Genomic DNA, 23,103 nt, shown 5'->3' on the forward strand with positions numbered 1-23,103 from the left:
TTAAAGCTGTTTAATGTTTTGTGAGTTTTCTGCATGTGTGGATACTTATTATACAAAATAATGAGAGAATCATGTCTTATTTTCTCTTACTGAAGATCAAGTTTATCTTAATCTCCATGTCGGACGTTTTAGTCGTTTAGACATAATTAATCTGGTAAATAGTTCATTTTAAATGTACATTACAAGGTACAAAAAAAAAGCAACAAATTGTTGAACTACTCCCACTTTCTTTCTCACTCTTCAGAGTTGCTCTTCCTTCTTCTCTCTCAGCCCGTCTCTCAGGTCCTCAGGCTGCAGCAATGAAGAACCAGTGTCTGTCAGCAATGAAAGACAAATATCTATGAGTGAGATTCAGGGTGGAATTGAACAGGAAATGCACTTGTCCCACTGACATTGACCTCGATAGAAAATCTTTATTTAATTTCAATATTTTCCTTTTCCTTGTTTGTAAACTTGCTACATGGTCATAAAACGACATAATTATTACAAAACACTATAGTAAATCGTAGCATTTCCATACTGAGGGATTGATCAGTTCACAATCAGTCAGAAAGACATAAGTAAAGACCAAAAATGATGGCAATAATTGACAACAATGTACAATTTCAGCAGAGAATTGTGTTTAAATTTGACACTGAAAACCAAAACGTTTTGACACTTTTCCTTTATTGTTGTAGATGTTTTTGTCCATAGTTTGGGCTTTGAGTTCAAAGACTAAACGGCGTCTCATGACTCACATCATACGCTTACTGTGTCCCAAATGAGGTGCCGGATTGTATGAAGAACGTCGTCCAGGGTTGGTCCTTCAATAGAGATGAAGGCCAAGCTGAGCCTGCTCATCCTCCCCAAACCAGACAGTCTAGCCACACAGTGTGTCTTTGTGAACGTGTGAAGTCTAACATTTCTGAGTTTAAGTTCCATGAAAAGCTAAGGCAGGTTTTGGAATGCTTGATTTTTCAGTACAAGTTGTAACATTTCAGAAGGACATGATGTACTGGCAATTACTGTATGAGGTTACCGTTAATATAAAGCTTGAAGAATATGGTTGTTTCTTTCAAATCAGACAAAGAAAGACATTTTTGGTCTGCTTGATTGGCTCGAGTGTGCAGAATCTCCTCCAGTACTTGCTCATCAGTGGACTTATCTGATTGGCAGTGGTTGATTGGCTTAAATGGAACGATGATCTGGATACAGTTTAGTACAGAGTTTGGTGTAATTGATGAAAAAGACCCTTTAACCTCATGCTCTTCATCAACCTAACTGAAGTTCTGTGATGTCATTCCTGAAGCTTTAAAGTGTATTGGAGGTTATCATAAGACAACGAAGAGTCATAATTGCCATAAAGAGTATATGTATAAAATATTAACCTTAAGAAAATAAAAACTTCTGCACTACTGCAAAACTACTGCAATAACAAAAACACAAACTAAATCTGTGGAATCTTTAAAAGGAGAGAAACCTGTTTATGTGCCATTAAAACAATTAGCAAAAAATACATATTGATATTGAGCTTGAGGCCCTTTATCCCGCAATTATATCTGACACCTTTTGAGTGTATTACCTCAACAGACCTCTTACCTCTGATTGTCTGTAATAAATCAGCAACCGTCAGCACAGCAGTGATTCACCCTTCCACAAGCAGGGGGGAGAGAGAGAGAGGGGGACAGGGAGAAAGAGGACAGTTAATATACTTTATTATAATGAGTAAAGTAACTCAAACATGATTTACTGAGCTACACTTTGTAGCTCTGTAAACTAATTTCAATATTTGGGCCTTTCCACACTGAGTGGTGAAGTTCAGCACCACGGAGAAGGACACACTGCGTAGAGACATTCAGCACCAAGGAGAGGGGCATAAAGGTGGAGCCTTTTAAAGGTGCCATGATGTGCTTGAGGTGTATGTTAATGTAGATGGGGTAATTGTTGCATGTTGCTTTTCCTGTCAATATTTTACCAAACGTATATCCTATACAGCTCCAATTATGCTAAAAACTACAAACTTAACATGTTGTCTTCAAGCAGCCACAAGATGCTACAGCAAATTATTACAATCGTCACACAGAGGTATTGGAAGAAAGAACGTGTTCAAAATTGACTCTTTGGCCTGAAGCTGGTGCTACATGGGAGCTCAAAATGTGTCCAAAATGAAAAAGATCCGTTCACTGGGGAGCATGAATGTGTGCATTTCACCACTGTGCCAGACAGCAACAGTATCAATTATATTCGTGATGAACATGGGGTCAACTTCTAGTCACACACTTAAATAATGCACTAAATAGCTGTAAAAAGGGAAACATTTTAACAGTATAGTTTTTATAACAACAGTTTTTAAGGATTTACTTCATTCCTGCATCTTATACTGTTCTAAAGCACTTACTATTCATAAACAAACAATCAACAATCCTTTATGTAATTAATATTTACTGAGAATTTAACACTCAAACACTCAGCTGTTATGTTTCAACAGGATTGGGTGGGTGTGGTTTGATCAGATGCCACCCACAGTGCTGGCAAAAATGAGCACATTTTGTTTCTAACCTGTGATTGGTGCACAGAAACACGTGACATCACCTTTTTTTTTTTATCAAACTAAGCCCCGCCCCATTCAAACCAGGAAAAAGAGCACAGATAAAAGCACAACTCCAGAAGTCTCTGACCGACTTTGGCAGGAACAGTGGTGTTCGTGTGTCGGACCCCAATGCAGATGAGAGAGGGAGATATATGGCGGTGATTGCATAACATGTATGCTGTCACTATGGAATTACTGTAATCCAAACACATTGAGCTATGTTGTACTTGTCAGTATGTTTTCTCTTATACTCACGGATATATCAGCTACTGTAAACAGTGCTATAGAAGGCATCCCTAGAGACTTTAAGGTATCCAAATTTGAAAATAGAATTAGTTGTGTCCTAAGCAGTATCTAGTAAGCAACAGTTCGGGGCTTTTGGAGGTGTATTTTTCTTGTGTCCATCCATAAAGCATTCCGAGCCTACAGGCCTGGTAGATGAAATAAGTGGACTATGATTATGGCTTCTTGATATGGAAAGCATCTACTTTGACAGTGAATTTGGAAGCTCTCTCAATTGTTGTACAGTCAGCAGTGTTGTATTATTAACCACAAACTGGCAAACCGCCCATTCCCTCTTCTTCCGCCTCTATTACTACTATAATGGCTTAATGTTTTCAAACCACTCTTCTAAGTGCCTCTTGCCTTTTACTTTTCCTCTCTTCCTGTCTTTGCATAACTGCCTCCTTCCTTCCCTCAGCCCTCACTTTCTCTAATGCTCCTCTCCTCTTTCCTGTACCCTGCGTGGCATCAGCCATTTTTTTCCCTGAAAAATGAGATTATCAGTCTGCTCGGAGGAATTATTGAGTCTTCTCCATATCCCTGCATATACGCTAGCCTCTCTCTTCACCTCCCTCCTTTTATCAAATGCACATCACACCCTCTCTTTGCCTCCAGTAAGTACAAATTGTAGAGACGGATGGTCAGGTGAGGGGTGAAACCTGTGACCACCAGTTCGTGTTTGCCTATTTCCCCCCCAGTATCCTCTCCTGCTGCCTCTCATCTAGGCAGGATGGATAGAGGAACGGAGTAAAGGAGGGAGGTTGAGATGGCCTCTGCTTATTTTTTTGTTTGTCTGCACGGCAGCCTAGTTCCTCTGAGTGGGGCCTCCTCATCCTTATGACCCTATAGGGTTAGGTTATTTATCAGAAGCGTATGTAACATGCAGATGTTGGATTTTGCTACTGATTCTTCACACAAATCTTGAAATAGAATCCTGAAATAGTTGTTGTTGTCATCTTGCATGCATTTCATGGGCAGGTGGCATGGTAGCCCCTTCCATCAGTGTGTGAATGGGTGTAAATAGGTGAATGATGACAAGTGAAATATGACAAGTAGTGTGAAAACCGCTTTGAGTGGTCGGAAAGACTATACACATACAGTCCATTTACCTCACACACCAGTAACAAATTAAAGTGTGTTAGTTGGGCCACCATGTTTATACTTTGTCATGTGAGTCTGTTTGATTTTGAGCTTATTTGTTGCTCTTTAGTGTATTTATTATTTATAGTAAGTTATTTGTTTTCAACCTATATGTGAGGAAGAGACATCCTTTTATCCCAGTGGCTTCCTGTCCTGCCCTCCCTCCTCCGCCGCCAACGAACCTACAACCAGGAGATCAACCGTCATAAGGCTACAGACACTGCCAGCCATGTCCTGCCTCTAAATCCCCCTTAAAAAATATATTTAGCATTTTAATGCACACAACAAGAGCCGATTTGCTACTCCTTTTTTAAAACATATTATATTTCAAAAGCGTCGTTGTTTTTTGTATTTATTAATAAGGAGAGAACATGTCTTCCCCCGCGCAGGAAAGGAGGTCTGGCGTTCAGCTGCTGAGCGCCGCGCTGCTGCTGCTGTTCTCGCTCTCCGGTAAGAAACCAAAGCAGCCAAACCGATCGATGCTCCGACACATTGATACGCGACAGTTGGGATGATAGCGCCCGCAAACCGCTACATCGTTAGGCCTTTCCCCTCATATCTGACTGTGTGAGTGAGTGTGTGCAGGACGAGAGGGAGATAATGGTTGTAATTCGAGATAATGTCGGTTAATTGTGATCCCAGCGTTTCCCTAGTTTGATAGAAGCCATCCATTAAAACCAGACTGTTGTGGCTTTCTTGGACGGCTTTTAGCGAAACTGAATTCTGATCTGTTGTGGTACTTCTGTCATTACTTATTTCCCCACTATACGTCTCCATTTAGCCTCTTTTGACATATAAACCAGTGCCCTCGCGCATCACAACCTTTAAACAGGGTTTTGGATGCACTATATAAAAATAAATATTGCCTCAGTCTGCACACAGGATGACAGTGTAGGCTACACAGTAGGTCTCAGTGTTGTGAGTGATGGCCAGAAATAGTCCTGTAATGAGGCGCTGACAATGTGCTGTTGATATTTATGGGCCTTGTATTCAGTAGCAGACATGCAATACAAACCTACTTATGGGGTCATCTAAATATTAGTTTTTGGGATTTATATAAACACACGAGGGAGCAGATGTGCACAGCAGGACAGCCAATCCAAACCGGTTCGTGATCATTTCCAGATGAAAAAGATAGCCCACAGATCAAAACACGCTTCCACACAATATGGCCCACATCTGATCACGAGGGTGGATGATCACATGAGGCTTAAATATGGATATACAATCGAAAGCCAACCTTGTCCATCATTATACAAGCCAGTGCTGTGGTGATGTATGTCAGCGTTGAGCTTGTATAACATACGCTCCCCTTCCTGCTGCTTACTCAAGTTGCAATAATAAACGCTACAGTAAAGCCACTTGGTGGCACTGGTAAATGTGCAACGTGTATGTGTGGCACACTAGTAAAACTCAACGCCGCCAAGGCGAGGTTTATGAACCTGAGCAGGACACAGGTTGCGAGGATGGGTCATCCAATCAGTTAGGGAGAGGAGGGTAGTTTAGAAAGAGGCTGGATCACTATCTGAAGGATTAGCATGGTTGAATGTTTATTTGCACAATGAGTCATTCCCTGAAGATAGAATTGGGGGGGGGGGGTACAGAAGTACAGTTGCTCCTTTCTATCTCTTTTCAGCAGGATGTAGGTTCTATGCTAAAGGGGGGAAAAATGTAAGATCATTGCATTCCTCTTTAATTCTTATTTACCCCGCTGTTTGATTGTCAAAATGAAAGAATATTGCATAAAATGCATCTTGTGTGCTGCCTTTCAGAAGAACACCGTCAGGCTAACAACACGTTTGTCAGTATTCCTGTGGACTTCTGCTGACTTGTGAAGCTGCTGCAGTTTCCCACTAATATTCTTTCTGCCCATTATTGTTTTAACTTTACTCAGAAACCGCACAGTTACAGTTCCTGCAAAGAGGCACTAGATGGCAGCAGCACACTGCAAAGACAAGGCATCTAATATTTATGTACTTGCATGGACTAATAGCATTATTACATTGGAAGCGTCAAATTACCACAATTCAGTCAAAACTTTAATGTAACAGCAATGCATTTAGTTTTCTGAGAGAAAAGAAAATTCAAAACCGACCCTAACGATAACTGCTACGAACAGTGGCTTTATAATTGAGGCCAGCAGGGAGATATTTCTATGAAAGGGGTAAGGGAGCTACTTGTGCTTTTCTAATTAACAGAGAATCCTGGTTTAAATTACAGCAGAGCCTTTAAAAAACAAATACAAATAAAGGAAATAAAAAGACTGAAAAGACCACTGAATTTGCATTCGGTGGACCTACATTTTCCATTAACTGTTCCTTACTTTCACAAATACAAATAAATGAGTTTTAGTTTTGTCTTGCTTCTGAATATTCTTTTTTTCTTGAAACACTTCAACAAGAATCATTCATGACAGCGTTTGTCACAGTCACCATGACATTATTTATTTGAATTACAATGTATGTCATTCTGACATAGTATCATTTTATCCTTTAGCCTAGAATTAGATATTAAATAATAATAATCCAAAGATACCCTCCCTCTCCTGATTTTGCATCGTGACATGGTCCAACAAGCGTTGCCAATGACGTGACAATGTAGCAAATCCTCCGTAGTTGACAAAGAAAGTAACATACAATTGAATGAATATGGCATTTATGTTACCCTTTAAAAAAACAACTTAATTTACCTTAACTTATATATCTTCCTTCCTATTGAACTATCAGTGCTTTTTTCTGTGCAGTTCTATAAGTATGTATCCCTTGGCATCCCTTTGGAACACATAATTAAAACCTTTATTATTGTTTGTAATGCAGGAGTTAGAATTTGTGAAATAAATTACTTTAGAAATACATTTTGAAAATGTAGGACGGCTGCTGATGTTTCCTTATTTATAAGATGTTAAGATGGACCCAGTGTTTCTCGTCAGATTCCTGTCCAGAAGCTTTACCTTTGTTTGGTACAAACATGTGACCTTAACTGATCTAAACCATGTGACTAATGTTTAACACTACCACCATTCCAAACTGCTATGTACATTGATCTCTGTATCTATTTACTTACATGTTTCTGTGTTTTATGTCGGTGTTTTTTGTTTGTATCTCCTGTAGACTCCATTCAAACCCTTTAAGTGCTTCTTCAAAGTTTCAGCATACTGTATCTTAAAGCACCCAGACTCTATTATGAGTAGACACGACTGTCAATAATGCATAACAGTGAAAGAGTGGAGGGGAGAGGAGGACAAGGAATAGAAAGTACCTTTCAACTCCGGCCAATATATTTCCATCAATAGTACTGCTGTGGTGATCACAGAAGACTATGGGCTTGTGCAATAATTACGCCTGCAACACTGCAGTTCAATAAGGTCAGTGTCCTGGATAATGTGCTCCTGTCTGTGCTGATACAGTAACCTATCCCACAAAGACGCTGCAGACCCACACATGTTTTTGTTCATTACTTAATGGAGCTCTGGGGCCGATTGCTATCCCTGTCTAGTCCATAACCGGAGAAAAGCTTCTCCATCCGTCAGGTTTCTCCAGAAATGAATGTATTGACTGCTGACTGCTCCCCCTTTTGTTACCTGAGTGTGGAGTGCTGCAGTGTGCAGAATGCAGTGTGACTTTCTCCAAAGCAGGGGGCACTAGAGCTAAGTCCTGCAGCACTGAGTCAAAAGAATCAAAACCTAACAATGCCAGACTTATAACAATTTAAAGGCAGCATGCTGGGGTCATCATATCATCCACAAAACATCTGTAGGCTTTACAGGCTTTGCTAAGTAGTGTTTAAGTTGCAAACTCATGATTCACTTTTACGCCAATGCCCCTTTGGTGTGTTGAGAGGCAAAGGCATAAAACAATACTTACCCGAATACCCAGAATCTGCTCTGTGCTGGCTGAGTGATGCTGACCAACCTTTTACTGCCATCTTCAATTGTAACACTTATCAAACACAAGCAAGTGTTCAGATGCCAAGCAGCAGCAGCAGAAGAAGAAGATCAGCACGTAACAAGTAATGTCTGGACCCACTAAAAGCAGCTTGGAATTAAATAATTGTTTTTACCAGCAACCAATCTATCTGGACTCAGATTAGATGTTATGGTCTAACCCCTCCATCACCATTAAGCCAATATTGCCCTGGAGATATATAAGGAATTTACAAGTGCTCCCGGTTATAGTGCTTTGTAGAGGCTTTGTGGTGAACTAAGGAGGTGGGGATCAGAGGTCAGACCCTTAAAAAAAAGCATCAGAGCCCTCACTGACGCTGCCCAAAGCAGAAGAGTAGAAGAGAGCCGAACTATCTGAAGGACGTCGTGTAGAGTTGCATAGCCCTCTGTAGAGATTTGGCTCCTTTGCAAAGGTTTCAAGAAGGAGGGTGCCCAGTTACTAACCCTAAAGCGTCAACACACTCAAGACCAGTATTTACTCCAACAAATCACTCAGGACCAGCACTTCTTAAACCCTAGATCCAGTTACAACCACCTTCAACACCAACATAAGTGAGTAATACTTTTAGAGATTGCACAACTGGGTCCTAGTGTATGATCATCATGGAGCGACTGTGGCGAAGTGGATAGCAGGGCCGTCCTTCAATCAGACGATCGGCGGTTCGATCCCCTCCACTAGTTGCCTGTTGTGTCCTTGAGCAAGACACTTAACCCCAAAATTGCTCCTGTAGCTGAGCCTACGGTGTAGAATCTGAATTATAAGTCGCTTTGGATAAAAGCGTCTGCTAAATGACTGTAATGTAATGAGAGCCTCTAAATACTGAGCTGAAGCCCTTTGTGCCCTTCAAGCAGCTTTACATCACTTTCAGAAGAGACCTTCAAAAGGTGTCTGTGGTTTTGTCAAGCTGGTCCTCGGCGGGTTCCTGCTCAGACTAACTTTGTCCATGCCATCCCACAGATGCCTAATTGGATTGAGATCTGGAGGCGAAAGAGTTTAGTCTAGTCCAGGCTACCTTAAAAAATATATTCACTGTAATATGTATTGAACCTTTTCTGACTCATCCAAGGATTGTAGTTTTAGGAACCATTATTCCTGTTGAAATCAAAAACATTTGTGCATACTGGTTGACAATGTTGCTTAGATGAGTTGTGGTGCCTCTCAGTTGGCCATAGCTTTCTTTTTTATTTATTTATTTAATGCAAATTGGAACAGTGTGGGCCTCATTACTATTCTTGTGGAAATATAAGATGTACACTCTTTAAGAGGTTGTTCATACAACAACCATATATACAATCTGTTTGACTACTTCTTTTACCCATCAGTGAGTCAGGCAGACAGCCTTTCCACTCTAATAAATTAAAACTGTTCTTTTTCACCAATACACACCTCTGCTGTGAATAGTTTTGTGTGCATATACGTGCAGCCCAATGAAAAAATGACGTAACAGTACTACCTACGTTTTACCTTCTTTTTTTTCTGCATTGACCTTGTGGGAGTAGGGAACAATGGAGGGAAATAGAAGTGCGTAAGAGAGAGAAGGCAAAGGGGGGGGGGGACCGGAAAGTGAAGATCGGAAGAAACAGAAAAATTGTAATTTTGAGGGTAGTTATGGGGTCGGACGGAGGATAGTAGTAGGACAGAGGCGTGAGAGAAGGCAAGAGAGGTGGACGAAGATGGGAGAGGAAAGAAGGAGGGGCAGAGGGAGGGAGGAGTCGCATGAGGCTGCTTCACTGCAGTATTTCATCTGTTAGCAAGCCTCTCCGTCTGCATCTGCCCCTTTCTCACTATCCATAGGACTGCTGAGTCAGCAAGAGCCTGTATCAAACTGTTTCTCACACTGCGTATTTGTGTATGGGTTGTAGTCGCGCTGTAGGCACTGTAACTGTATGGAGTGCGCACGTCTGTGTGTGTGTCTGTGTCAGTGACTTTGGTGTTTAAATGTGTTAGCTGTGTGTACAGATAGGTCGTTGTGCTGGGATGACATTGACATAGCACAGCTAGCATGCCTTGCGCACTGCTGACAATGCACACATGAGGTTGTGTGTCATTGTGTGTGTGATTGTGTGTAATAGGAAGGGAGAGCAAGAAGCAGCTGCATTACAAGACACCTGACTGGTGAACGGTGCGCATGGAAAACAGTGTGTGTGTGCCCATATGTGTGTGTGTGCGTGCAAATGTAAATTATACATACGGTGGGTGGGAGATGCAGAAATTGCATGTGTGTGTGTGTGGGGGGGTGTGTGTGGTGCAGAGAGGCAGGCCTGTGGAGTGGTGCAGCAGCAGTGGGAAGGGTGCCAGAAACACCCGACTGCAGAGGAAAGAATGGTGCAGAGTCCCATCACACACGCGCGCACAAACACACACAGACTGAGTGAGAGGCACGGATTCTGTCTGGGGAGTGTAAGCCCATGCTTAAGACGTAATGGTAGAAGGGAGGAGGAAACTAAACGATACTTTAATTTCATTTCAAGTTCCATGATATGCAGTTATATGCTTTTTGGCTTTCATTTTAGAACGTCGAAATGTAGAATATGGCTGACTGCAGCAGTCTAAATGTATATTTAACATAGTTTCTTGCTACTACTGTGCAAGTATCATGATCATGAGAGCCAATAAAAGGCTTTTGTTGCCTTTCAGTGTTCCATAGACTGTGCTATCCTGCCATCCCTCCTGATAACTTAATCAACTGCAATGATTGTAATGACTTCGAATACACTTTGATGCCCACACTACATTAGTGAAATTGATTTAATCCATTTAATTCTACTGGTTTCATGAGGCCAAATGTGTCGATGCCAGATCATGGTACCAAAAAAATCATCATCCCCCAGTTTCAACAAAATCATACCAGTGATAACTGAGAAATATTACATTTGATGCCATCAGTCCACTATATTTGACTGTTCCTTTAACATTAGCCATCATGATTTGCACAAGTACTACATGAATATAAAACAATGGAAATATTATAATACTATTTCATTAATAAAGGGTTAAACCTGCTTACAATGAGGAGATGCCAAAAACAACATATCTTGCTTCCACTACACTAACTATCTCTATTATTCCAGTCATGGGGTTTGACATAATTTAGCTTTATTACAGTGTATTCAGCGTAGCCATATTCAAGTAAAATAATGCCATTCCACAGCTACCCGCAATCAAGCTCTTCATTCAATTATCACAAATGACAGTTTTTAAAGCTAAGATCCCTGTGTTTCAACATGGATGTCACCTTCTGCAGCAGCAATAGATAACTGAAATAATGTGCAAACCCTCAACAAAAATAGCGATGTTGTTGTGGAAGCTTATGTGGAAGCTTTTTTACTGTCTAGACAGAGCCGCTGCTTGGAAATTGCAATAAATCCATCTAAAGAGGCATACGCTGTGGATTTAAATGGGTCAAACAAACATGCTGTGAGATACCACTTTCTGTTTGCTGTCTATGTTTTAGAGTTTACTTTGCTGGAGATGTTAATGTAGAAGACATATTGTTTGATCCGCAATCACTTTGCTAGACAGCTCAGATGTTTTACTCACATTAACGGCATTATTAACACTGGTGTTGTTGTTATTTGCAGGTTGTTCGAGCATGGATGTGATCATGCCCGGTAGCATTAATGCACTGAATGGAACAACGATCAAAATCCCCTGCACATTTACTTCCTGCTATAAGATGGATCCTAACAAGTTTGTCATGAACTGGACCTACCAAGAAACACGTAATGACACAGAGGAGATGGTAAAATGGCTTGTCATTATGCTAAACATCTACAACTACAACTATAGGTGTCTACATTTGAAAAGTTTAAGCCTGTTATGGACACTCTCTCTCTCTCTCTCTCTCTCTCTCTCTCTCTCTCTCTCTCTCTCTCTCTCTCTCTCTCCATAGATTATGATGTACCATAAGAAAAGAGGAATGGTGCCTCTGCGCTCGGACCGGTTCGGAGATAGGGTCAAGTTTGCCGGGAACCCGGATAAGAATGACATGTCAATCACTCTATCCAATGTTCAGATCGAGGATGAGGGGCATTACAACTGCAATGTGATAAACCCCCCAGACCGCATCCAAGGACATAATGGCTTACAGCTCAATGTTGTTTCCGAACGTAAGATACTAAACCTACACTTTCTGAAGATACTACACTGCATAAATCCTAATCCTTGCCATAAAGATACCCACAAACTGCATCTCTCAAACCTTCAAATTTACCCCTCGGCTACCAAACGTACATGCAGTATTCAGTGCTAAACCAAAATGTATATTTTCAAGGGAGAGTGCTGCTTTAAAGAAACATTCCTTGTGTTAAGTGTTAGGGCTAGATCTTGCTATCGAAGATATTACTTACAGCTGCAACAGCAGAGACAGCTGCACTGCAAACTGATAGCCCTTGTGACTCATTCATATTGTTATAGTTGCACCACAATATGGCTAAAAACACTGACTTTGTAGGTTGGCGCAGTAAGCTATGCATTGGTATATGTTGACAAAAACAGACTTTTGAAATTCTGTAACAGACAGAACCCAGAATTTGGACTTATTAATGACTTTTCTTCTTATCGTGAAATACTGTATTTGTTGTCAAAAGTGGCGTAAAAGTTATCATTTGCTTGCGTTTTGCATTGCACTGAACTCTCTCTGCCACTGTTCTTTAATGTTGCTAAATGCCATACAGTGATCATAAATAACACACTGTGTGTGTGTGTATCCTGGAGTGTGAAGACCTAATGGTGATGAGTCCGCTTTTTACTTATTAATGACCAACAAGAGGTTGAACTTAGTTCCTCAGCATCTTTTTCGCACCCACACACACTCTCACACACGCACATGACCCTGGCTAACTCAGCAGCACTTTCTTTCTTTCCACTCTGTTTAATCAGCCCAGCTTTTAGCCAGCATTGCACTTGTCTCCATCCTTTGTCTACAAACTATTTAACCCTTTATTCTCCTCTCCTCAGTTCCCCCTCCAAGGGATTCGACCATTGCAGTTGCGATTGGGGCATCAGTGGGTGGAGCATTAGCTCTGCTGATCCTTTCCATGGTAGTAGTGAAATGTCTTCGCCGACACCAAAAACAGGAACTGATTTCAGAAGAGAAGATGGAGGAGGAGGGAAAACTGGAGGCTGAGGGTGTTGCAGAGGAGGGAATCAAGTAAGAAATCTCCCCATAACATCCTAAATCTTCTACTAGTTACTAGCAGAAGCATCAAGATGCAGAAGCATCAAGAAAGTGTGTCTCGTTTGAAATGACATATGAACATCAGCAGCATACCGACAGTCACCAGCAGCATACCACTAGGAATCAATATGCAAATGAATTAAGAGTTGTATATTATAGCCGTTTCGGCACTTTGATCCTACATTTAACTTAAGCACTTTTTAACACCCGCATTATTGCGTCCATAAAACCTAAATTCTACAGCCCAGTCATCGGCAAACCCAGCATGGGTGGGCCCCAGGGGGCCAGGCTGACCCCCAACCAAGAGAAAATCAGGGATGATGATGATTCATTATTATCTTTGTTAATTGATGTGCATTATCCAAATGTTTGTTATATATTTAATTATCTTGCAACATTAGGAATATCAAAGTGAAGCTTGAAAAAAGAAAAATGTATGTGTTTGACTGTGAGATAGTCCTCAAACAACAGCTTGTCAAAAATGAAACGGTGTGTGTGTTGGGGTTGGAGTAGAGGAGAAATGGAAGAGCGCACAGATTCCCACGGGAGGATCCCCTGGACTCCCCTGTATTCCAGGTTAGCCCCATGTTGACTTGTATACGTCTGCTGGTCCAAACCACGTCCACACATTGGCAGCACCCCCCCAGAAGACAGCTGCATTTCGGTTAATGACTTCACCTATGTTGTTTCCAGATAAGTGCAAAATTCAGACACGTATGCTGCATATTAATAGGGACGATGTGCTGATGATTATATTATCAGCCTTATCAATACACTCACGTGCTGGCACTGCCTATTTTGTTTACATTAGGCCCGCACACGGAAACAAAATGCCTGTGGGGATTTATGCATCCCGCCCGGTCTGGTCATTTGGCTTAATTTCATATCTTTCTTCTGTCTGGACTAGTCAATAGTAGAAACATCTACTCCTACTCCTAAAATTACTGTATGCTGACATGCAGTGTAACAAAAACACACATGTTTTTAGCCTATTTTGAAATGTGTTAAAGTGCAGGTTTACAGCATGGTCCTCAGTCTCCGTCCAAGATGTAATTCGTACAAAAGAAAAAACACACAGCTCAGACATAACTCTGTCTTTGTCACTTTAACTACCCTCTTCTCTCCTGTAATTGGATTACAAACCTCAAACCTTCTCCCTCTATTGATGTTGTCGGGCATCTCTTGGCTTTTATTTATAGACAACCATAGCTGGGTCATCTGATTGAACCAGCGGCCCGTGGAGCTCTCACCCCCAACACCCCCTCCGGTAAATACCTGCTCATGGTCACCCAATCTGGACTGTTGTTGTCGTCTGTCATCAACACCATGTCTGCTACAGAACTTCACATGGACCGTATCGAGAAAAATATGAAATACAACTAATCAAATAAATAAAAATCAAAGTCAAACCAGACTGACAGGACACTGCTCTCTTTGCATGTTACATAATACATTAAGAATTGCAATTAGTAGAATTGCAGTAGCCAACAGAACCACAAACGTATTTATCCCTCTGTCAAAAGAGGACTGTGGATGTGCACTGTGTTAAAAAAAGAAACGCGTATACAATATGTGTATGCATGTGTGCAAGCGTACAGGTTCCTTTGTGTGTGTGTTGTGTGTGTGTTTTGCCCCAGATCTCTCTACCTGCTGGCTTCATCTCTAGAGAAGCTTTTTTTTATTGGGGCATCTACCAAGAATATTACAAGCATCGGTCAAATATTGTTCATTCTCTTCTCCTCTCTTTTCTTTCAGACATAAGCACTCCCTACCTGAAGATCTATAGTAACCACTGCTTGAATCACTGTCCACTGATACTTCCATATCTTTTGCATGTGTGTGTGTGTGTGTGTGTGTGTGTGTGTGTGTGTGTGTGGTGGTGGTGGGGGGGGGGGGGGGGGGGGGTGCTGAATGTGTCTGTGTGAGTGCGTATTTCTATATGTCTGTGTGAGCTGCGTCTTTTTCCTTGAAATAAGCCAGGGAACTTACCTGCTAAACACATGTTACTTTTTATTCATAGCCACAAGTCAACTTCAGGGACTATCTCACAATGAGTCAATCTCTCAATAAGGATTGGAATTTTCATCACACACTAATAGGACATGCAAGGGCTGGGCGGTATGACCTAAAATGTATACTACAATATAGTACAGCACAATATCACAGCGTCACAATATCTAATTTTATTGCCTGGAGTTTATTATATAATGAATTAACTATTAATAACGCTACGAGTGGCTGGGGAGGCAGAGCTTCATACTGCAGACTGCACAGCAAATGTGTGTGTGTGTGTGTGTGTGTGTGTGTGTAAATTGTTCAGTTTCCACTCTTACAACTGCTGCAGTTTAGCTTTGAGAGTTTTGGAGGGTGAAATGTTTTGGTTTAACATCCTATGAACCCAGTGTCTTTCAACTCTGCCTTAAATGCATCTCTCAGTATTGGCACCATGCCTTAAATAACATGCATGTGTTATCCAGAGAGAGAGAAAAAAACATTCCTCATACCTGCGTGGATGTTTTCCTAGCAAAAAAACATCGCCCTGCATAGTCAGCAGAATCTGATTCTGCACTCTGCTCAACAGACCTTTTTCACAGCAGACATTTTGACTTCATAGCAGGAAAAGCACATGTGGTACGAATAACATTAGCGAGAGCGCTGCTCTATTCAAGTGCCCCTGCAAGTCATGACAGTAGCTGTGGTTTTTATTTTGCATTTTTAAGTTGTTGAAATTACAGCCCCATGGCATTACCACTGTCAGTGGTAACACAAAAAGTGTCTGAAATTTCAGTTTACTCTCACTCACCGCTCACCATAGAATATACAATTGAATGTGTATTATATACGGAGTAGTGAATGAATGAGGGAGTGATTCCAGACACAGCCAGGGTGACAGTGAGCCAGCATGAACAATACCAGGACTCTGACACTGAAGCACCGAAATGGAATTCAGCCATCATTATGTTGTTATTTACACCTGCGATTTTTCTATTGTGACATGTCAAAATGTCTTCTGTGAAAAAGGGCTGCACTGAGTAACATGCAGTGAGTTGAAGTGATTATTTAAGAGTACTTTATGCAACATAAAGGGTAACGTGGACCCTTTCCCCCCATGTTATTGTATTTAAGTGATTAATAGGAGCAGGGATGTTTGAAACTGGTCCAGTATTCAGAGAGAACGATGCAGACCTAAAGAAACAGGCTGTAATGTAATAGTATCGGGCAATTGCGCACCGTCAATTCACGCCCACTAAAAGTGCTTGTTTTTGCCACTGACAGGCTCAGGTTGTTAGTATAAGGGCCTGACAACATTATGGAAATGACCAAACAGAGAAATAAAACGCTTTTCTTACCTTTCACTTCCTTCTTGTTACCGTTTCATGTGACTTGTTGCCGTAAGACGACGTGAGTGAGAGTTTGTTATGTTGGAGTACAGAAAGCGTAGTTTAGTGATTTTTTAAAGATTTTCAATGTCATGACTGAATATTTGGCTGATTTCGACAATGTTGATGCGATGTCAGACTCCAGAACTAGACTTCTCCGAGTGAGACACCACAATAACAAACGGAGCGGATCGATTGAAAGGTAAAGAACATGTTTTTCTCTGTAGGGTCCCCTCCATAATGTTGTCAGACACTTATAATAACAATCTGAGCCGGTCAGTGGTAAAAACATTCACTGTATTGGATGTAAATTGACGTTGCGCAATTGTGCTTCGTCGATATGATCACTTTGCAGCCCCTTTAGCAGCTGCAGTGTTCTCCCTCAATACTGGACCATTTTCAAAAATTGTTGTCCCCAGTTTCATCACAAAAACATGGGAAATAGGGTCCATGTTGAAAAACACAGATGTCACCCTTTAAATTCATTCTTTAGTAACACAAACAGCATCGCCCAATCTTTATATTTCTACTGTATGTTATTACTGGTTATACCGTCCACCCCTATGACAGAAACGTCTGCACCCAGCCAGCCCTTGTCTCGAAGAATGATGTGTTAGTGTGCCTGAATACAGAGGTTACAGTAGCAGACACAGATGTTTGTTCCGTTATTTATCGGATAAAATGTGTCTTTATATCAGACCATACAACGCTTACAATATCTGTGACTGCAGTACATTGTGCACTTATTTGCACACACTGCATAGGGATAATTGTCAGTAACAGTGATGAGCTTTCCTCTCAGAATGCTGCCCTACATAAATAATGTTACTGGATGAAAAGGATGGTATTAGAGATAAAGTGAAGTGAATTATCGCTGATATATGACAGAATTTATATCAGAAACATATCAAAGACTATTTTAAGTGGAAAAACTCACATTGCACCTACAATCACGTAATTCCTGCCAGTGACAACCATTATTAATATGTATGGGAGGACTTAATAAAGGTTGCCCAAAAAGTAGATTTTACACAGCCACCATTTTATAGTAATCCTTACCATGACAAATATCACACGCATATTAATACAGGAAATAATACCAAATGATCCAAATTAGAACACAAGATGCTTGTGTTCGTGACTGACAGAGAGGTGCTAAATTGAAAATAGGTAGAATCTGCTATTTTGTCAATTTAAAGCATGTACAGCTTACTATACTGCCATGAATGCATGTCAAACAGTGCATATCAAAAAGAAAAATATTATAATGAATTAAGAAATGTAACCATGTTCTGTTTAATTCATTAACTTGATAAAGCCACAGCAATGTGAGTCAGTCAAAGCATGTTTGAGCTTTCTCATATGTAGCAATCATTTATCAAATATTATAATACCAGAATTTTATTTCGATTTTATTTTGATTCATGCATAAATATGTTTTGCTTGCATATTTGATTTATAAAGTCTCAGAGGTATTTGGTTGCACATAGATGAGATTAATCTGCCAACTTCAAGATTCAAAAATCTTTGTTTACATTATGAAAAAATAAAAGCTTCCGTTCACATAATCTATATCTTTTTTCCAACTGGAGCCCGGTTTAAGAGATAAAAAAACTTTAAACTGAGCCATTACACCTCAATACAAACACATTTTATTTGTTCATTTTAAAGCAGATTAATATGTAATAGTTATGAAAGTTTTAAAACTTACATCCAAGCTCTGTCTCCAAAGTTATGCCTTTACCTCATCAGTGGTGTATCAACATGTATATATTCTTTTGCACATCAACACATTCATACCAATTCTAATATAATCAGTTTAATTAGTGGAGAGCATGCGGATGGAATGGAAATGAGGACATCACATAAAGCTCACTTTAATAAGGTGGTATATGGGAAAGTTGGACCGTTACAGAAACATGGCATGATGATTGTATGGTTAAATGGGACATGTATTGGTAGTGCATTTGTTTTTGATCATGTCTTTGGTTGGAGCACCTTAAATGTAAAAAAAAATATTCTCTTGATATTAATATTTAATGTCCACTTTTACATGTTGCAGCATGTGAGCTTTGTTATTCTCTGAATGTTGTTTTAACTATGTTGTGACGACAGGCCAGCTGTCACAGAGTGATGTCTCTATGATGCCTGTAATGCTGTGTCATCCAGATTTCGGAGAGTGGTTGGCACTTCCAAATCTGGTGGCTTGGCCATTCCTGGTTTCTGACATTTAAAAAAAAATATGTACAGGCCTGTGTTAAGGCCTATAACTTAATAAGGGTTTTTATGGTTTTATTATTCATGATTTTATAATTATATGTGGTGTATTGTGTGATCAATATGGTCATTTAACACAATCATGCTGTTAAGAACTATAATAAAATGGTGATGTATTGATATATTCAAATAGTTGGCTGTATGCATTTAACTGCAGAGTTATTTGGTTGGGAGAGCCCCGTCTGACACATTTCGTGGGACACTGCTATCTGAGTGGGTTGAAGCTTGTTTAAGGTTGCAGGGATTGTGTGGTTCACCCATGAGGTGAGGACTGATTAACATTTGGGGCTAATTCATATTTGGCGGTATGAAGTCAGATAGATTACTGTATATTGTATATACTGTATTTCTCAAACAACTAAACTAACAAAAACATTAATATTGTACGATGAAGTAGACAGATTTATCATTGTGCATCGCTGTTTACCATCTCTGGCTATGAGTCTGCCCACAATAGTTGCTCTTGTACAACTTTAAATGTTAGTGAACACCAAACTAATGCTTACACTTTGCTGCCTCTGAACATGCAGCTGTCATTACATTGTGTATTTTGAATAAAGATGATTTAGCAAAATGTCACAGTTTTCTGTATTTCACTTTGTATCCATCTTTTAATTATCGATACTCCTTTTCAAGCCTTTCCCAGCTCACACTGGTCAAGAAGCAGGGAACACCACTGTTTATCACCAGTCTGCTGCAGGGCTGACACCTATAGCAAGCAACCATTTACAACTACATGCAATTTATAGTCCACTAGCATGTTTTTGCACGGTGGTAGGACACTGAATAAGCAAAGTGGACACATGCAGATCCACACAGAAAGGCCCCAGCAACTCCGTTTAAAGCCTTATATCAGAGCATGAGAGTTTTGACTGCTCCACAGTATGCTCATGTGCTTTGACCCTACGCATGTATGTGAGCAGTAACAAGTCTCAAACTCAGGAAGCCAAGCTGATCTCATCATGGGGGGGACAACCTGGAACTGCTCCGCTGAGAGTCAGCCAGAGGTGACTTTGTGAATGTAGACTATGTATTTGCAGCGTTTGCAGACAAATGGGAGTCATTTTGGTTCTGAACTGTAGCCCAGATTAAAAAAAAAACAGCCCTGTGCGCGGACACCAAAATAGTGCAAGGCTGTCTATAACACTATTAAACAGTATTTAAAAAATCGCAATAATTTCAAGCGCGAGGTATTTCAGGCTACAAAGGATCCACCAGCTGTGCGTTTGCATGTATTTGATTGGCTGGTTCAGTTCCGGTCAAAGCAGTGCATCGCAGTAACAGTTGAGCCTGGTTCAACTTTTTTTTCTGGATGACCCTGCATTTTTTTTTTTTGCCAGAGCTCGTTTGCACCCTCACTGCGTCAGCCCAGTGGCCTGGTTCATATACATGAAGGGGTCTAATATTTTACATGCAGTGCTGTTGTTCGAACACGGCTAAAAGAAAAAGTTTCATTGATAATCACATTAGTTTACAGATAATGTGTGTCAGTTCAGATGACTTAGGTGCTATAGTAAAATAGGCCACTGCGCAGACTGTCAATTTTAACCACAGAGTGGGACCATAAATGGAATGCACATTTTTTTTCGTGTATTTTTTCAAGCAATTGAATTATGAGTTGTTGAAGTTAAGAATTCATTACTATCATTACTACCTCCGTAGATTGCGTAGTTTTCATCCAAAAAAACATATTCAAGACAAAACCATCAAAACAATTACTAAACAAAACCAACCAATGATTAAATTGCAAAGTGTGCATTCAATAAGGACTATGACACATGTCATGCACTTCAAGAATGTTGTATCGAATTATACAAAATGTTATTGTGACTATATAAAGCCAGTGAAACAGCAAGTAGAGTAGAGGAAGAAGAAGACAATGTGTAAGATACCTAATAAGTGTATTTAAACTTTCTAGTTGCAATTACACTACGCGCATACACACACACACACACACACCAACCCACAGACTTTGCGATCTTTTTTAACATTTTTGTACTTAAACCTTTTCGACATCAAGCCAACGTCTGACCAACATCAAGTAAATCATAGCAGTTTCCAACTAAAATCCAACAAACTGTGAGGCTGAAAGCCTCCAACACAAATTCTCCCCCAAGAGGCCGGCTGCATATTCTGCACAGGTGTGTACTGCAGACCTGCTCTTAACTTTAGAGAGGACTTACCTTTTAATGGTCCCTGTTCCCCACCGACGGAACGATGGACGGAGAGACATAAAACCAGGATCACAAACCGCGTGGGACAAAACAGACAGGAAAAAGAGAGGAATGGGACGCAAAGACAAGAACGGAGGGAAGAACAAGAGAGTAAGAGGCATTCAGCAACATTTACAAGCAACAAAAATATGAAGAATTGATGGGAAATTGATGAGGTGTAAGAAAGGGTGAGGAAAAATAGGAAGGACAGATGAAAAGGAGAGGTAGAGAGAGGACCGCCCCACTTGTCCTCCACTCAGGATGCTTTCTGAAATCTGCTCACTCACCGGCTGGTGCAAAGAGAAAGAGAGAGATATGGAGAGTAGGGGGGGGGGGCAGGTTGAAGTAAGGGGTGAGAAGAAGGTTAATCAGAGTGGGAGGTGAAAGTGGTGGGAAGATGAAGGTATGGAGAGAGAGAGAAGATACGGGCTGAGAGCTGAGTGTCTCTCAGTAGCTGTGCTCGGACCGGCTCAGCTGTGTGGCTTCACTGCAGCATTTCGCTGCCCTGGCCGTCCCAGAAACAGATCCTCCGCTCTCCCCCTCCCTCCGCCTCTCATCTCACCTCCCTCCGTTGCCTCCTGTCATCTCTCCTCCCCTGGCTCCTATCGCCCCCCCCACCCCCTTTCTCTCCTTCTCCCCTGTCCGCTCTTCCCATCTTTCCTCCCCTTGAACTTCTCTTTCCTCTTACCCCTCCTGATCCCTAACACTCTCCTCTCCTCTCATCAGTGTAATGTCCTCTTTTGCTCCGCCTCCGTTCTATACACAGCATCCAAGGTCACCCTGTCCAGAGGCAGGTGTGTGTGTGTGTGCGTGCATGTGTGCTCACATGTGACTATGTCTTGGTGTGCATATGCAAAGACACATGTATCACTGCATGTTTGCATTCCATTCCCCCTCTCCTCATATATGCGTGTGTATTTATGTATTTGCCTCTAGCATCCATTGACGTATTTATCTACAAGGAGCTTGCTGCATCATGGTATGTATCTCACTCATCTATCACTACCCCCCCCCCCCCCCCCCCCCCCCCCCCCACACACTAAAACCTGGAAATGACAATACCTGACACGTGCACGTGCGTGTTGTGGTCAAGCATCCACGCAAAATGCAGGAAATGTTAACTGACTAACTACAGATAAATATGGTGCAACCGCAGCCACACTAGAGGAAAAATAACAATAAAGAAAACATCAGAATAAAAACTATAGCACAAAGGTTTATGTTTAAGCTAAGATAGGATTCAAGCATCTATATTGTGGGGGTTTGTATCAGCAATAGAAGAAAGAAATATTTGTAAATGTCCTCGCATCTTGTTATTCTGTTCCTGTAGCCTGACAAGCAGCACTAAGTGACGATGCAGTGGGTGTGCTGAGTCGGGGGTGATTGTGGTTACTTTGAGTATGACTAATCGGATGCATGAATAATTTTCTGTGAGATGTGGATGGACCAAGGGGTCAATTATGTTCCACAGTAAAGTAGGTGGTGGTGGTGGTGGTGGGGTTGTACATGGAGTGCTAGCAGTTAACAGATGAGGAACAGTCCCCTTTGCCATGCCTGTGCAAGTCTACAGCGTGTCAAAAGGCAGCTCACCCACTAAGGTCCAGCAAGGTATTTGTACACTTCAATCGTTTTAGCAGTTACAACAATAAAAGTGTCCTGCAAAAGCAAAGACAGATAGATCCCCTTGCTTGCTAATATTAGGTTTTACTTGTCCACGTTTGAGTGAAATGGGAAGTTGTATTCGGTTTATAAAAAATGGGCCACTGACGTTGGTGATTACACTGTTGATGTGTCGCTCAATGTGCGAGGAAGTCATGAATCTTGGGAAGGAGGTCAGACTGCAAATTCAAGTTGTGGACTTTGGTGATCCTTCACTGCCGCCGTGTTGTGTTGAAGGCTGAACTAGATTGTGTACTGTCCTGGTGGTTCCATGTGATTGACATGTTACTGCACCTATGTGCCTTGCAGGCAAAGGCATATCAACTGAGACCAGTTTCTGAAGTTAGTCTGTGACAATCTGATTGAAAGCCAAAGAACATACGTCAAGGCCAGGTCTTTACAGTACAGTCACGTTTGCTGATTGTAAAGGTTTCAAGAACAGACGACGGAGGATAGGCTG

At 41.0% G+C, this 23,103-nt stretch overlaps 1 protein-coding gene across 1 annotated transcript; it reads left to right on the forward strand.

The window, feature by feature from the left end:
* Positions 1 to 4,362: 4,362 nt before the first annotated feature.
* scn2b (sodium channel, voltage-gated, type II, beta) lies at positions 4,363 to 13,091 on the forward strand. The gene is made up of 4 exons (XM_076101004.1): positions 4,363 to 4,441; positions 11,517 to 11,677; positions 11,828 to 12,044; positions 12,895 to 13,091. Exons 1-4 carry the CDS (start codon positions 4,363 to 4,365, stop codon positions 13,089 to 13,091), a joined length of 654 nt encoding a protein of 217 aa, XP_075957119.1.
* Positions 13,092 to 23,103: the final 10,012 nt, after the last annotated feature.

This window comes from Anarhichas minor, unplaced genomic scaffold (assembly GCF_050575085.1).
Source record: "Anarhichas minor isolate MPS153535 unplaced genomic scaffold, ASM5057508v1 ptg000026l, whole genome shotgun sequence".
Lineage (NCBI taxonomy): Eukaryota > Metazoa > Chordata > Actinopteri > Perciformes > Anarhichadidae > Anarhichas > Anarhichas minor.

Bases quoted from the DNA above. Each gene is read 5' to 3' on its own strand.
- scn2b (XM_076101004.1), top strand. From the start codon at position 4,363: ATGTCTTCCCCCGCGCAGGAAAGGAGGTCTGGCGTTCAGCTGCTGAGC. The intron at 4,442-11,516 runs GTAAGAAACCAA...TGTTATTTGCAG, and splicing joins GCTGCTGTTCTCGCTCTCCG to GTTGTTCGAGCATGGATGTG. The intron at 11,678-11,827 runs GTAAAATGGCTT...CTCTCTCCATAG, and splicing joins GTAATGACACAGAGGAGATG to ATTATGATGTACCATAAGAA.